The 15258-nt window shown below is 41.9% G+C and overlaps 1 protein-coding gene across 2 annotated transcripts in view; it reads left to right on the top strand.

Annotated features, from left to right (window-relative positions):
* The window catches only part of AMPH (amphiphysin), a 196882-nt gene that overhangs the window by 99336 nt on the left and 82288 nt on the right, over positions 1 to 15258 (top strand). For both annotated transcript variants that reach the window (XM_043978501.1, XM_043978502.1), the window contains one exon: positions 8958 to 9012. In XM_043978501.1, coding sequence (XP_043834436.1) covers positions 8958 to 9012 — 55 coding nt within the window. The remainder of the gene's footprint in view (positions 1 to 8957; positions 9013 to 15258) is intronic.

The following is a 15258-nucleotide window of genomic DNA, read 5'->3' as shown; positions in this document are numbered from 1 at the left end:
CCAGTGCTCTATCCACTGTACCACCTAGCTGCTCCAATTTTACCTCTTGATGGGCCTACTTCCACTCAAACCTTGTGGCCTTTATAATTCTACAGCTGTTTCATTTGTGATCCTACTAGGTAAGCAGATGTAATCACTTTGCCACTTCCATCCCATCCCATTCCATCCCATTCCATTTCTGCTTGGCTCTCCCCAGGTAGCTCTAATTGAATGTCCTATGTTTAATATTGAGCTAGAATATCTCAATCATGGCATGGATTAGTATGGCTCTGAAAAGTCACCATCCCTCTGGGGGATCCAACAAGGCCATTGATCAGACTCACCCAGAATCGCAGAGCATCAAGGGATCCCAGAGGCCATCAAGTTTGGTGTATAGTTGAACAAGAAACTCTTCAGGTCCACACCCAACCAATGACTTCAATTCAGAGCTGTCACCTCCTAGGACAAATCCTTCCACTTTAGGGGAGGTCAAATTGCCCATTTATTCATTCAGCAAGAATTTATTAGGACACTATTTTTCACCAGGTACTGGGCTGGGTTCCAAGAACACAAACACAAAAGCAAACCAAAAAACCTCACAAATAAACCAACCCCTCTCCCCAGGGAGCCTATATTCTACTGATATAATGTGTGTTCAAATAGATAAATGCAAAATATATAGAAAGGAATTGGGCAGAGGGCTAGGGGAGGGAATCAGGAAAGGCTTCGTGTGGGAGGTGAACCATGAGCTTTTCTTTGAAGGAAACTAGTAATTCCAAGAGATGGAGGTGAAAAGGGGAGGACACTCCAGGAGACGGGCACAGCCTGGGCAAAGGCAGAGAGATGGGAGATGAATATCATGAATATGAATAATGAAAAAGCATCTATTAAGCAAAGCACTGTTCTAAGTGCTAGAAATATACTTACAAAAGCCAAATGGGCCCTACTCTCTAGGAGCTTATGTTCTAATTGCAAAGGCAATATCTGTAGGGAAGTGGTGGTATTAGTTTCCAACCCCATACTGGAAAACCACAGAGCCCATAACCCATGGGCATAGCATCCAAGGGTCCAGGTTCATACATATAAGTTTTTCCTACTTCCCAGAGGAAATGGCATCTCCCATCACCTCCATCTTTTCCCTCCTTGCTTATGTACCTTCATTAAAACTAGGACAAAAGATAAATGATGCTGTTTCTTTGAACACTTTCACTCTATGTTGCTATAGGTCTTCTGTCCTTGCTGCACAAAGCTTACTATAAGCTGGGGAAATTGTAAATGAGCGAGCTCCTGCCGGCTTCTCCTTTGACAGGCTGTTGTCCTCTAGCTTGTCAGTGATCTATTAACTTGTCACACTGTGAGGCCTGCTCCAGAGCCCTGGGGACTGCCTGCCTCTCCAGAGCCCAGAGATGTGCCAGCTAAAGCGTTCTTTGATCCTAAGCAATTGCAGAATTATAGCCGTATTAGTTATCAGTTAGCGAGGTCCCTATTATGCACTCATTAAACTCCATCTCTTTGATAATTTATTTCCTTCCAAACTTCAAACGTTGCCAGAGATTTTGTTAACACAGATCTTAAACCTGAGTCCAATTTAATTTAACCCTTGGGAATTAAACCAATTTGACATTTGATATTTTGCTCCTAACTCTATTCTCCTTCTGCACGTATTTGGAAAGGAAGAGATTTCTGCAAATACCAAAAATAAGTACATAACTCCTGGGTATGCCACTTCTCCATCAGCTTGTGTTTGCCAAGCAAATGGAAGTCTGCTTGCAGACTAGGCGCAGATGCAAGAAACAGATAGAGGGCAAAGGCTCAGGCATCTCTTCCTCCTGAGAGAGGAGGAGAAGGTGTACAGGGAGAGCAGTGCAGGCCAGCTGTCCTCAGATTTATGGATTGGTTCAACCCTTGTACCAACATCCCTAGGCTGTTGGAGCTGCTCTTCTATCAGTCTTATATTTCTTAGAGGTTTGGGCTTTGAGGTAGATGGGGGTGAGGGGTGAAAAGAGTCCAGAATTTGTTCTAGCTACTGACCTTAAAGCTGTGCTCCTATTTAGCCCCTGGTCATGAATGCCTGAGTGAACTTTGACCTTGAGCCTTGGTCTTGACCAGCTTATGGAGCAGTGGGTGGAAAGTCCAGTGTTAAATGTGTGTTTGATGTAAAAGGAACAGTGTCTTAACAATGGGAATTGTTCTGAGGCCCCCTCCGTGGTTGCCATATACTGCCCTTTCTATGGTTCCTCCATACTCACCTCTCTGTGCTCACACCATGTTGTTCCCCACCCCCGTGCTCACTCCATACTGTTCTCCCTGCATAGATACTCTGTGAAGACCCTCACCCAGTTCTTAGTTTGGACTTTCTTCTCATTCCTCTGGATTCGTTGCTGGAGTGAACACCTGGCTTTGACCTGCTTTTCTCTTGAGTGGCTCAGATCTGAGGTTGGCTTCTAGTCATTCACTCTCACTTTCACCCTGTGGTTTCTCCATCTCCCCCTGTCCATTGCTGTTAAAGTAGCAGAGTGGTGACCTTGGATTCACAGACTGAAGGCTTGGAGCAGTGTCCTAGGCCTGTCACAACTATCTGTGTGAACTGGGGGGATTTATATTGGCTCTTGGATACTCAGTTTTCTCATCTGTACAGTGAGGGGGTTAGATTCCATCATTTCTAACATTCACCTCAGCGCCATCTTTCTGTGATTTCTGCTATTTCTCCACGGGACTTGGCAGTGTGTGTGTGTGTGTGTGTGTGTGTGTGTGTGTGTGTGTGTTAATTTGCAGGATAGGGGAAATGTAGATCCAACAGTCTTGTCTCATGTCTCAAATATAAGTAATTCTACTTCCACAATGTGGAGGAGAAAAGAAGGAGCTCTTGGTAAATGGCCTCAAATTTTTCTGCAAAATATTACAGTTCAGTTATGACAGTAGATCCATCCAGTTCTGCTATCACCGAAGCCCTACTTTCTTTCCCATTTTTTGCTGCCCTCAGACCCTAACCTGGCACCCTCTCCAATTCCAGGAATAGAGGGCTGTGTCTTGCCTGGCCAAGTCACAGAAGCTACCCTGACCTTGGCCATACATTTGGGAGATTTGCAGCATGTCAGGCAGACAGTTCTGGATGGCTTGAGCTAGTCGTTGGCCACACTCAGGGTTGTCTGCCTGGAAAGGAAAGGATGGCTTCTGCCGTCTTCCTCTCCTAGACAAGCTGACTACTATTTTTCATGGAGAAAAGAACTGAGTAGTCGTGTTCTGTTATAAATAGGGACCAACTCCACCATCTGGAACTGGTGCCCCGTCCTTGTCATTCACTCTTCTAGTTCAGCTGCCTGGGGAATATCAGTACAATTCATCAACACTTCCCCCCACCCCCACCAGTGAAAATGGTCATCTAGCCCAGATCTGCAAAAAGGAGGAGTAGAAAACAGCCTTCAAGGCCTCATGTGGATGGTGTGGATTCTGAATTAAGCCATTAAGCTTGAATAATTCACCCAGAATTTTTCAAAGATTCATAAATTCTATTTTTCAGTACCTACTGGATCAGAGGGACAAGTGGCATTTTATCCCTAATACATTTATTCAGTCCTGAAACCCTCCTTTGAACATGAATTGGTCTAGGGCATTCTGCAGTATCTAATCTAACACTGGCTATTTGCCAAATCAGAGGAGTGCCTATTTGAGAAGGAAGACATGGAACTCCTAGGGCCACACCCTCCAAACGGGACTCTTAAGAGTATGTCCTGGGAGAACTAAGCCACAAAGCTAAGCTTTGGAAGGCTCACCCTAGGGCCACGCTGCCTTGATTGGTGACAGCCCAGAGCCCTCTATATCTAGCTTTTCACAAACCCTCAACCATGTTTCTCCCCTTGCACCATCTTGTGGGTCCCCTCTCCTCTGGCCCTTCTACCACTTGTTATAGAGACAGTTATCAAATCAATGCTTTCATTTCTTCCAGAAAGGCTTTGTCAAGACCTTGCCCTTTCTGTGCCTCATTTGTAAAATAAGGAAATCGGACTCAATAACCTGTAAGGACTCTTCCATCTCTAAACCCTATGTAATTTGATAGCCAGGCCCTTCTTACTGAAAAGGGTCTATTTCAGAAGCAGTAGCTAGGTGGTGAAGTGGATAGAACATTTGACCTGGAATCAGGAAGACCTGAATTCAAATTTATCCTTAGATACTCACTAGTTATTTGACTCTGGGCAAGTTCCTTAACCTCTGCCTGTCTCAGTTTCCTCATCTGTAAAATGGAAATAAAAACAGTGTCTACCTCCCAAAATGTTGTGAGGATCAAATGAGATACTACTTATGAAAGAGCTTAGCTTAATAAATGCTTGTTCCCTTCCTTTGCCATTTGATGAATGGCATAGTTAGTGAGGTGAGTCAAGCTCAGGATACTTCCCTTGCTCTGTCTTTAGTCGGGTCCCTCCTCCTTAAACCTCCATCTTATCTGTCACATCAGGGCTTCTTTCTAACAGGGTGGTCTGTAGGGCTCTTCCACCAAGATTTTCTTTCTTTGATCTTCACCCATGGGTTCTCCAGCTTGCTGAGGCCTTGGTAGATAATGAATTAGTGACTTATTCTAATTCTGACTCTATACCAAAGAGAAATATTAGAATATTATGAACAAACCAGCAATACAGATAACAACACTGCATTTGTTCCAAGTGAGACTCAAAGGTTGTATTCAGTTGGCCTCTGAGTGGACCAGGGCTTGTTTCACTGCTATTCAGTGCCTGGATAGGCTGGAGACAGCATGTATAGGTCTATAGGGGTGTATAGGATGTTGTGGAGAGGACCAGCACCTCTGGTAGGAGGGCTTGCTGAGACCTTTTCAGGGCGCTGCCCATCCACCTTTGGTATCCACCTTCACCCAACTCTCACCTGCGGCTCCACGAAGCTATAACATTGCAGTGGCTACACCCTGACAAACCCATCTCAGCTGATAGGCCAAACCAGGTTGTGGGTAACCAATGGACAGGCTTCAAACCCATCAGTGAAATGGGGTTTGAAAACGTCTCCCAAGCATGTGGAGACTTCGCCCATCAGAATGAGTGGCTGAGAACAATTTGTTCTAACAGGCATGAAGGTGACTAAAGCAGGCATTGTGGAACACTTGGAGCTTGGTTGGACATCAGAGACACCACAGTAATTCACTGTATCCTGAGCTATCACCAATTGCCTGACTTTTGTCTTGTCCCTGGACTTTGATGACTCAGGAAGATAGAGTGAGGTTAATGACTTTGCTCAACTCTGCCTCCCTTAAATCCAATTCACACAGGAGTCAAGACATCACCTTCTGATGTCATTGTTCCCCTTTGAAACCAAGGACAAGGAACAATATAGGTTGGACTAAAGGGCTGCAGAGGTCCTCTCCAACTCTGAGATGCCATGGAAAATATGCCAGGATTGAATGGGGCTGGTGGCCCACTTTCAAGCTGTGAGAAGCAGCCCCAGTGAGATTTCCCATCCCAGTCCAATCTGCACGGCTTGGGTCTTCAGAAAAGATAATTAAAGGAGATTTAGTCAGAGGAGGACTGAACACTGCACTCAGCTCCACCAGACGATGCAGAGCCCATCCTCCCTCAATGTATGAGAATGAGCTGAAAGTTCTGGTCCCAAATCAGTTCAGGTATTGATCTCTCTTAGAATATTAATCAAGACCTGGATTGTGATATCCGTCCTTTCTCCCCAAAGAGACTTTCTAATTAGAGGTATACATTGATTGGAATAACATTATGGTCCTTATGTTCCATTTCTCAGCTAAAGTCCTAGAAAATACTAGGCAGCACCTTGGACAGCGTGCTAGAATTCGAGTTAGGAAGACCTGGGTTCTAACCAGGCCTGAGGTACTTACTGTGTGACCCTGAGTAAGATGCTTAACCACTGTTTTTTTGTTTTTTAAGTTTTCTCATCTGTAAAATGGGGATAATAAGAGCACTTGCCTCTTAGGCTGGTCAAATGATATAATATTTATAAAGCATTTAGCAGAGTGACTGGCACATAGTAGGATAGGATTATTATTATCTGTTAGATAGGATTATTAAGAACCTACTATGTGCCAGACACTGTGCTACATGCTTTACAAAAATTACATCATTTTATTTGAGGTGCTTAACAAATGCTTGGTGACTGATTGGTTGGTTGATTGATTTCATGGGAATATGTCCTTGGATCTACTGTGTATAAAGATAGGCTGGAGAATATTATTCGGTACTTTAATAATGACTTTTACAATCTCTCCATTTTTTTACACTCAACAACTACAGCCATTAATTGTTGAGGGCTGATAAGTTCAATGAGTCTCCAAGGATGCATTTCCTTTTTTTTCTTCATAACTCTGAAAATATCCTTTTGTGCCCATCTATGTAGAAAGTCATCCTTGTATTTATTGCAACCTATTTCAGCTTATCTTAAAGAGATTAACTAGCTCGAATTCTAGGCTTACTGTTGGGTCAGACAGTAGATTTCATCTGGGATTCCAGAACTTAATACATTTTGCTCTTCCTCTTCCTGCCTTCATTTCTAGACATTCTCAGAGAGTTTATGGCTCTTCAAACTCACCCTGACCCACTCAATTTCTAGTTATTGTTGTTTTAATCCACTCTTTTTACTCTTTCCCTGAGCTCAGCCTTAAATTGGCATCTAATATCCTGAGAAAGGTGGCGGGGAGTGGGGTGGGGAGATGACCTACAAGTAGAAAAATCCATTTACTCAAGGAAGTCGCTATACCACTGCTCACACAAGGAATGGTTGGTGACAAACACCAGCTATTCACCTTCCATCCTGTCTCTCTGTCCTCCTATTTATTTCTGTCTCTCCCTTTATCTTCCCCCTGTCTCTCCCCCCTTTTAATCTAATTATTTTTTGTTAAAATATATGCCATTTAAAAAAATATGGAATTTGAGTGAGGAGCTTTATTTGAAGATTTACTTCCTATTTTGTTAATTTTCTATGTACATATCTTTGTAATGTTGGATCCTTTCTTATATTGTAAGATCCTCGAGGGCAGGGGCTGTTCATTTTTGCCTTTTTATCCCCAGCACCCATCATACTGGCTGACCCCAAATTATCACTTAATGAATGTGGTTTGAATCAAAGTGAATTTTTATAATGATAATCATGAGCAAATTGTAATCGGGTCTACATGGAAGTGCCAAGAAAACACTCTTCCTTGGGGAGCTCTTTTTCAGTCCCATCTGAGCACACTTGACTTCTGATTTTGCCATTCTTTTGGCCTTGGATTTATGGGATGCCTAGGAGAAGTCCCATTACCACTAAGAAAATGTCAACAATTCAAGTTTTATTGATTTTTTTTTGCTTGGCCTATGAATAATTTATCTTTGCTCACTCAGTGGTTGTCTCATAGTCCTCTGAAGACAGATGTTTTTTTAGAGCTGCCTTTGACTTGGTGTTTCTAGGCAGAATAATTTAGAAGTGACTGGATCTTGGATACTTCAGCTCAGTTTGGGGAGGGAGGGGGAAGTGTTAGAGGTGGAGGAAAGCAAAAAGTGGGGAGAGGAATGTCATGTAAGAGTAAATTGCTTGGGGTAGCTAGGTGGCACAGTGGATAAAGCACTGGCCCTGGATTCAGGACCTGTGTTCAAATCTGGCCTCAGACACTTGAAATTCACTAGCTGTGTGACCCTGGGCAAGTCACTTAACCCTCATTGCCCCACCAAAAAATTAAAAAGAGTAAATTGCTTGGGAATGGCTAGCAGGCCAGTTAAAAGAAAATGGAGGGTGTGATAGAAGAAGGAGGGAGGAGGCAAACTCTGGAGGATTCTAAATATGAGACTGGGGAATTGGGATAGGATTCTAGAAGGAGGAGCAAAAACAGAAGGTTTTGGAGCAATATAGTGACAAAGGATCATGGAATCATAGATCATATGTGTGGACTTGTCAGGGCCCTAGACCAATACTCTCTTTTCACAGATGAGGAAACTGAGGGAAACAAGGGTTAAGCGACTTGCCTAAGGTCGAACAGCTAATAAATATCTGAGAAATTATTTTAACTCAAGTCATCCTAACTCCAAGTCCAGGACTCTGTCCTATAACTGTGCCACTTAGCTTCCTCATCTCTGTGATTTTGGAAGATTTTTTAGCAGCTTATGTGGAGAATGGACTGGAGAGGGAAGAGCTAGGGACCAGAAGGACTAACCAGGAGGCGATTTCAGTAGTCCAAGCTAGAAATGCCTGGGGCCTGAGCTGGGGTCAAGGCTATGGGATTGAACAGAATGGTGCCGAACCCATGAGATACTGGGCAGATAAAAGCAACAAGAACTGGTAACTGATAAACTCTATAAAGATGGGTCTCCATCCTGCTGGCTGCAGCATGTGTGGAGCAGTAGCCATGTGTGTGTAATAGGAATCATTTTCATGTTGAAATTGTCCTGATTTTACTAACAGTAAGACCTTGAAGAAGGGCATATGCAGGCATTAGGGGTGTGTGTGTGTGTGTGTGTGTGTGTGTGTGTGTGTGTGCATGGGTGTGTACATAAGCCTTGGTTTAGTTCAGCTAACAGTGATTAGACTCTTACTGGTACCAGGCACCATACTTGGCTCCAGGTATAAAAAAAACTAAAATGAAATCATTCCTACCCTCTATGAGCTTCTATTCTATTTGGGGGAGAGAAGAATGGACTCTGTTGTGGGTCACTTTTTTGATCACACTTCGTCTCCCTTTGCTTAATTAATTTGGGGCTGAAACTTATGGCTCTTAAAACTCAAGTAACTCAACGTAAGTGTGCCTAGATGCAGTGTGCCCATTTGGCATAGGGAACTGATGGTGAGGAAATGCTCTCTGCCAATGCTTATGGGCATCTCCTCTGTAACTTATAATCTTAGTGGGTTGCCTAGGGGAGCAAAGAGTGTGTCTATTAGTTGGATCCAAAAGCCAGGTCTTTGAAAGGAATGGCAGACTCTGATCTGTGCTGTGTTTCAGTGCTAGTTATGAGTATATAACATCTCATTTTTGTATTTTTCAGGCAGAGGGTACGAGACTTCAGAGAGAACTCCGGGGATACTTAGCTGCTATCAAAGGTAATAGTCTCTGAGATGTTTACCATAAAATATCCTGCAAGAAATGAAGAAGGATATCACAAAGGTCTGGGGGAGGATAGGTGAGGGAAGGGAGGAAGTTACACAAAAGGCCCCACACCAAAGAAGAGCCTGATGTGTGGGCAAGATGGCTGAATACACTTGGACCTTTCAGATACAACCAGCTGTGGAATACAATAAACACCATTACTGGGGTATTCTCAAATAGAATAGCAAGGCTGACTTCAATGCTTGGTGGGTCTGTAGATTCACCATTGGAAACCCTTCCTTCATTGACTGAGATCATGACCTGTCCTGCCTTAGTAGACAGTCTGCAAGTTACTGTGACTAAAATATTCATTACTTGGAGACGAACCTCCTGGTGATAAACCTTTTTTTAACTTAGCTAGGCTCACCTGTAGATCACACACACACACACACACACACACACACACACACACACACACACACACACCACTGGCATGCCTCTCCTTGACATCTTTTCCAACTTGTCAAACCTCCAGAAGATGTGCTTCATGAGTTTAGCCTTTAAGAGCCCAGGCTTGTCTCCACACACCACAATGCAACATTAGATTAAGACCTCAAGGACATAAGGATAATAATAATATCAACAACAACAAATTTCTAGGGTGATAATAGATTTCTGAAGCATTGTCCTAATTACAGCCTTGTGAGGTAGGTAGTAACAGTTATTATTATCCCCATTTTAGAGATAAAGAATTGAGGTTCAAAGAGAAATGCCTTGCCCAAGGTCACAGAGCCAGGAAAGAAGAGACTCAAACAGGTCTTCTGAACCCAAGACCACGGCCTTACTCACCATGGTTTTCTGCCGCTTTGAGATAGGGGGAAAAGCTGAATAAGTTAGTGGTTTGTTGTGTTGTGCTGAGTAAAATTTGAAGCCCAACTGTTCTTCAAACATACTGAACTTGAACCTTGGACCTGCTCACTGATGAAAGGACCTGGTGAGTCATGGGCAGTGAGAACAAGAGAGCCTTTTCATAAAGAGTCAAAGGAAGGAGAAAACATATGTGAACTTATTGAGACATGCATTCCTCCTCAGGTCATATTTGGTTTTTTGATGAAAGTCCAAACATAATGAATGTCATATGGACACCTCTTGCCAGGGCAAATGGTAGGCTTCACTTCTTGGGCAGTGTGCATGCTTATGTTCAACAACAAGATAATATTTTCTAAGTAAAATGGATGTGATGCCCAAGAAAAATGATGCGCAAATGAGAAAGATCACTTTTGATTAGAACACTCACCGAGGGCTTCCCACAGGAGTTGTCATTTGCACTTTTGAAGGATTTCCACCAGCAGGAAGGGTAGAAAGCTGATGGCAGCAGAAGGAATAGTATGAGCAGCTTCTGCTGCATTTGTTAATAAATCTCTGGAATATTTGACAGTCAGCCCTCATGCCCATATAGTATGGATATGGTAAGCCAGCTGTGGACTGGTCAATTTTTCCAACCTGCTTGATGGAGACAGTTATGGTAATAAATTCAGGGGAAATGTGGAATTTTGGGGTATTGGCAAGAGTATCACTAGAACAAATAAATTTGTTTCTTTGGGGTTTTTTTAAGAAATCATGGATTGGTTAGAAATGGGTCTAGAAATTTTCCCTCCAAGTTCCTTTTCACTCAACATAAATTAGCTGCCAAGCATTAATTTTGTAAAAATCCTTTCAACTTTGGTATAAAACTTCTGAGACCTCCATTTTCTCCCTCAAGAATTGTGAGGTTCCTTGGTCTGTGACTTTGGCATGTCCAGGGAAGTTGTGAAGGATACAGGAAATGATATCAATGAGCCCCTCTTCCAGGAAGATTTATTAATGAACCATGCTCTGTACTGGGCACTGAGGAAGCAAAAACCAGAGGGAAACAAATCCACAGTGAAAAGCACCAGGGCAAGCCCAACTTTGCCCTGAAGAGGTTTCCCCTGACTCTCTTGTTCTCCCTCCTTCCAACACTCAAGTGGACATCTACAATATAAAGGTCCATTAAGGAGGCCAGGGCTCTCGTTGCCTTTACTACACTGCCTAGAGGCAGCCTTAGGGTGAGAGATGCTAGCACTGTCTGCAGGGCTAGGGGGATAGCTGCAGCTTTCCTGTCTCCAACAAATCACCAGCCTAACATGACCACCCTGACGGTGGTAGCTAAAATGTGCTTTTGCTCATTTGCACTTTTGGAAATCAGGATGGTGGTAATAGGCAGGGGTACAATGGCAGCTTTTGAAGCACAGGCAGAGTAGTCAGAGGGAGTCTTGATGCAGCAATATTGGAGTATGGCATCACTTACTCAGGGGAGCTTACTTATATGGTGGAGCTGGCCATGAGAGAAGCAGACTAATACAGTGACTTTATATTAGTGGACCCAGGGTCACATCTCACCTCAGTCACTTCCAGTGTGATGGACAAATTACTTGATTCTTCCATGCCTCAGTTTCCTCATTTGTAGGATGGGGTTGTTTCAAATGGCCTTTAAGGTCCCTCCCAGCTCCATGCTGATCATCTTAGGATTCCTTTTTCAAAACAATATTATGATATGATATGATGATAGAATAAGACATGATAGGATATATATGGGCCATGGTGTTCTTTCATCAAGAAAAGGACTAGTGAATCCAATATTCTTTTCAAAATACTAAATTGTTTGGTTTGTTGTTTTTTTTTTTTTGACCAAGAAAAAAAGTGATTGACTTCTAATGGCATAGTATGAAGTGATCTGGAGTCAGGGGACCTGGGTTCAAATCCTACTTCTGAGCTGTGTAGCATAAATACCTCCCCTCCCCAGCCTCAATTTCTTCTTATGCAAATTAAGGACCATAATATTGTTAATATCTGGGCTACTGGGTTGTTACGAGGAGAGCTCTCAAATATTGTCACTGATCCCCAGTGCACTGGAAATAGCCAGGTGCAGGGATTCACTTTTGTTTTATTTATTCAGAGTTTTATTTGGGGAGTGTTGTTTTAACATGGTGCCTGGCTCATAGTAAGTGCAATCATTAATGATTGTTTATTCATTTACGGTGGAGAGACAACTGGATTGGACTGGACTTGAGGCAGGTAGTGATGGATCTGGAATCAGGAAACATAAATTCAAATTCTGCCTACACTAGGGGTGTGAATCTGGGCCAGTCATGTAGACTCTCACAGCCTCAGTTACTTCATATGTAGAATGAAGGGGTTGGAATTGACCTCCAGGGACCCTTCTCACTCTGACCTATGCTGCTATGAATCCAAAGGATGCACTTTATTTTTTAAAGTAATAAACATTTTTATTTATAGTTTGAGTTCCAATTTTTACCCCTCTATCCCTCCCTCCCTTCCTCCTCTTCTCCCTCCCTGAGGCAGCAAGCAATCAGATATGATTTATATGTGTTCGATTATGTAAAATATTAGCATATTTGTACAAGAAAACTTGAATAAAAGAAAAAATGAAAGAAAGCAAAAAATAGCATGCTTCAGTCTGTGTTCCTTCAATATCAATTTTTTCTTTGGAGGTAGAGAGTGTATTTCATCAGTAGTCCTTTGGTATTTTTGAGAATAGTTAAGTCATTCTCAGTTCTTCATCAAATTATATTGCTGTCTCTGTGCACAATGCTCTCTTGGTTCTGCTCACTTCACTATACATCAGTTCATCCAAGTCTTTCTGAAATCATCTTGTTTGTCATTTCTTATAGCATGGTAATATTCCATCACCATCTTATACCACAGCTTGTTTAGCCATTCTCCTATTGATGAGCATTCCTTTGATTTCCAATTATTAGCCACCACAAAAAAGCTGCTATAAATATTTTTGTACAAATAGGTCTTTTTCTCTTTTGGGGATGTCTTTGGTATATAAACCTAGCAGTGGTATTGCTGAATCAAAGAGTATGAACAGTTTTATAGCCCATGGGGCATAGTTCCAAATCGCTCTCCAGATTGGTTGGATTTTTTCACAATTCCACCAACAGTGAATTAGCATTCCAGTTTTCCCATATTCCCTCCAACATCCAATATTTTCTGGTTTTGATATATTTTTCAAAGGCTTGTCCTCTCCTTCAGAAGCTATTCAACTTCTCTGTAGCATCAGCTGGCACCCATGTACTGGCACACCCACAACACCCTCTAAGCATGCTTCTGTTGTAGCCTCTGTTTCCTCCCACGTAAAATGAATATAGATTGCTTCTTGATGTGGCCTTCCCTGATTCTACAAAGCTGATCTAAATGACTGTCTATTCAGAATCTCTCATCACCTCTGGGGATCATCCCTTAATGCCTTCCTTCTGTTAACTGGCGTACCTACTCAGCAAGAGAAGATCAAGTGTGAGATTCTCTGTCTTGCACCATTTTCTGAGTTATGAGAGTGGAAAGGGAAATTTTTCCTCTCAACTGGACATGACAGCATTTTGGATATTTTGTAGAAGACACTGGGGTCACTGGACCCACAATCAGTCCCTGGTCAGCTCTGCTTCCCTGCAGGTATCTCATGCTGCTGGGGGGGGGGCGGTGATCTCTTTTCAGGACCTCTGGACTAGTCAGCTTCCCCATGTACTGCTTAATCCCAGCTCCTTTTATATACCATGACACTCCCCATTTGTTTTTTCTCAGAAGTCCATGGGTATAGAAGAATGAGGGAGAAAAATGAAAATCCATAGCTTCAGACCTTAGGTAGGTTGGACCTGATGATTGAAGGCTGGGAGTATGGGTAGCAGCCACTGTAAAAATCCAAATGCCTTAGATAAGTCTCCACATTCACCCCAATATTAAAAAATGGGCTTTTTTCTATTATTTATTGTCTTCAAAAGACCATAGATTGAGAGCTGGAAGGAACTTTACAACTCTCCTATTTTTTTATTTTTAAAGTATTTTATTGTTTTCCAGTTATATATAAGGATAGTTTTCAACATTTGTTTTCATAGGATTTTTAGTTCCAAATTTTCCTCCAACCCTCCCTTCCCTCCCTCCTCCCCAACACAGAAAGCAGTCTGATATAGGTTATATATGTACAATCACATTAAACATATTTCTACATTAGTCATTTTATGAAAGAATAATCAGGCCACAAGGGGAAAACCTCAAAAAATAAAGAAAAAAAAGTATAAAAGTAGAAACAGTATAGTTCAGTCTGCATTCATAATCCACAGTTCTTTTTTCTGGATGTTGAGAACATTTTCTATCACGAGTTTTTTGAAACTGTTTTGAATTGTTGCACTGCTGAGAAGAGCCAAGTCTATCCCCATTGTTCATCACACAATGTTGCTGTTACTGTGTACAATGTTCTCCTTGTTCTGCTCCTCTCAGTCAGCATCAGTTCATGTAAGTCCTTCCAGGTTTCTCTGAACTCATCCTGCTCATCGTTTCTTACAGCACAATAGTATTCCATTACATTCATATACCACAACTTGTTTAGCCATTCCCCTATTGATGGGCATTCCCTCGATTTCCAATTCTTTGCCACCATAAAGAGAGCTACTATAAATATTTTTGTACATGTGGGTCCTTTTCCCTTTTCTATGGTCTCTTTGGGATACAGACCTAGCAGTGGTACCACTGGATCAAATGGTATGAATAGTCCCATAGCCCTTTGAGCATAGTTCCAAGTTGCTTTCCAGAATGGTTGGATCAGTTCACAGCTCCAACAATAATGATTAGTGTTTCAATTTTTCCACAGCTTCTCCAACATTTATTATTTTCCTTTTTTGTCATATTAGACCATCTGATAGGTGTGAGGTGATACCTCAGAGTTGTTTTAATTTGCATTTCTCTCATCAATAGTGATTTAAAGCATTTTTCTTATGTCAATAGATAGCTTTGATTTCTTCATCAGAAAACTGCCTGTTCATATCCTTTGACCATTTCTCAATTAGGGAATGACTTACGTTCTTAGAAATTTAATTTAGTTCCCTATATATTTTAGAAATGAGGCCTTTATCAGAAACACTGGCTGTAAAAATTGTTTCCCAGTTTTCTGCCTCCCTTCTAATTTTGGCTGCATTGCTTCTGTTTGTACAAAACCTTTTTAATTTAATGTAATCAAAGTCTTCCACCTTGCATTTCATAATATTCTCTATCTCTTGTTTGAACATAAATTGATTTCCTCTCCATAGATCTGAGAGGTAAACTATTCCTTCCTCTCCTAATTTATCTATGGTATCACCCTTTATGTTTAAATCTTGAACCCATTTAGACCTTATTTTTGTGTAAGGTGTAAGATGTTGGTCTGTGCCTGGTTTCTGATATAC

Source organism: Dromiciops gliroides, chromosome 1 (assembly GCF_019393635.1).
Source record: "Dromiciops gliroides isolate mDroGli1 chromosome 1, mDroGli1.pri, whole genome shotgun sequence".
Taxonomy (NCBI): domain Eukaryota; kingdom Metazoa; phylum Chordata; class Mammalia; order Microbiotheria; family Microbiotheriidae; genus Dromiciops; species Dromiciops gliroides.
The sequence above is the reverse complement of the archived record's forward strand: the minus strand, read 5'-3'. Positions and strand labels throughout refer to the sequence as shown.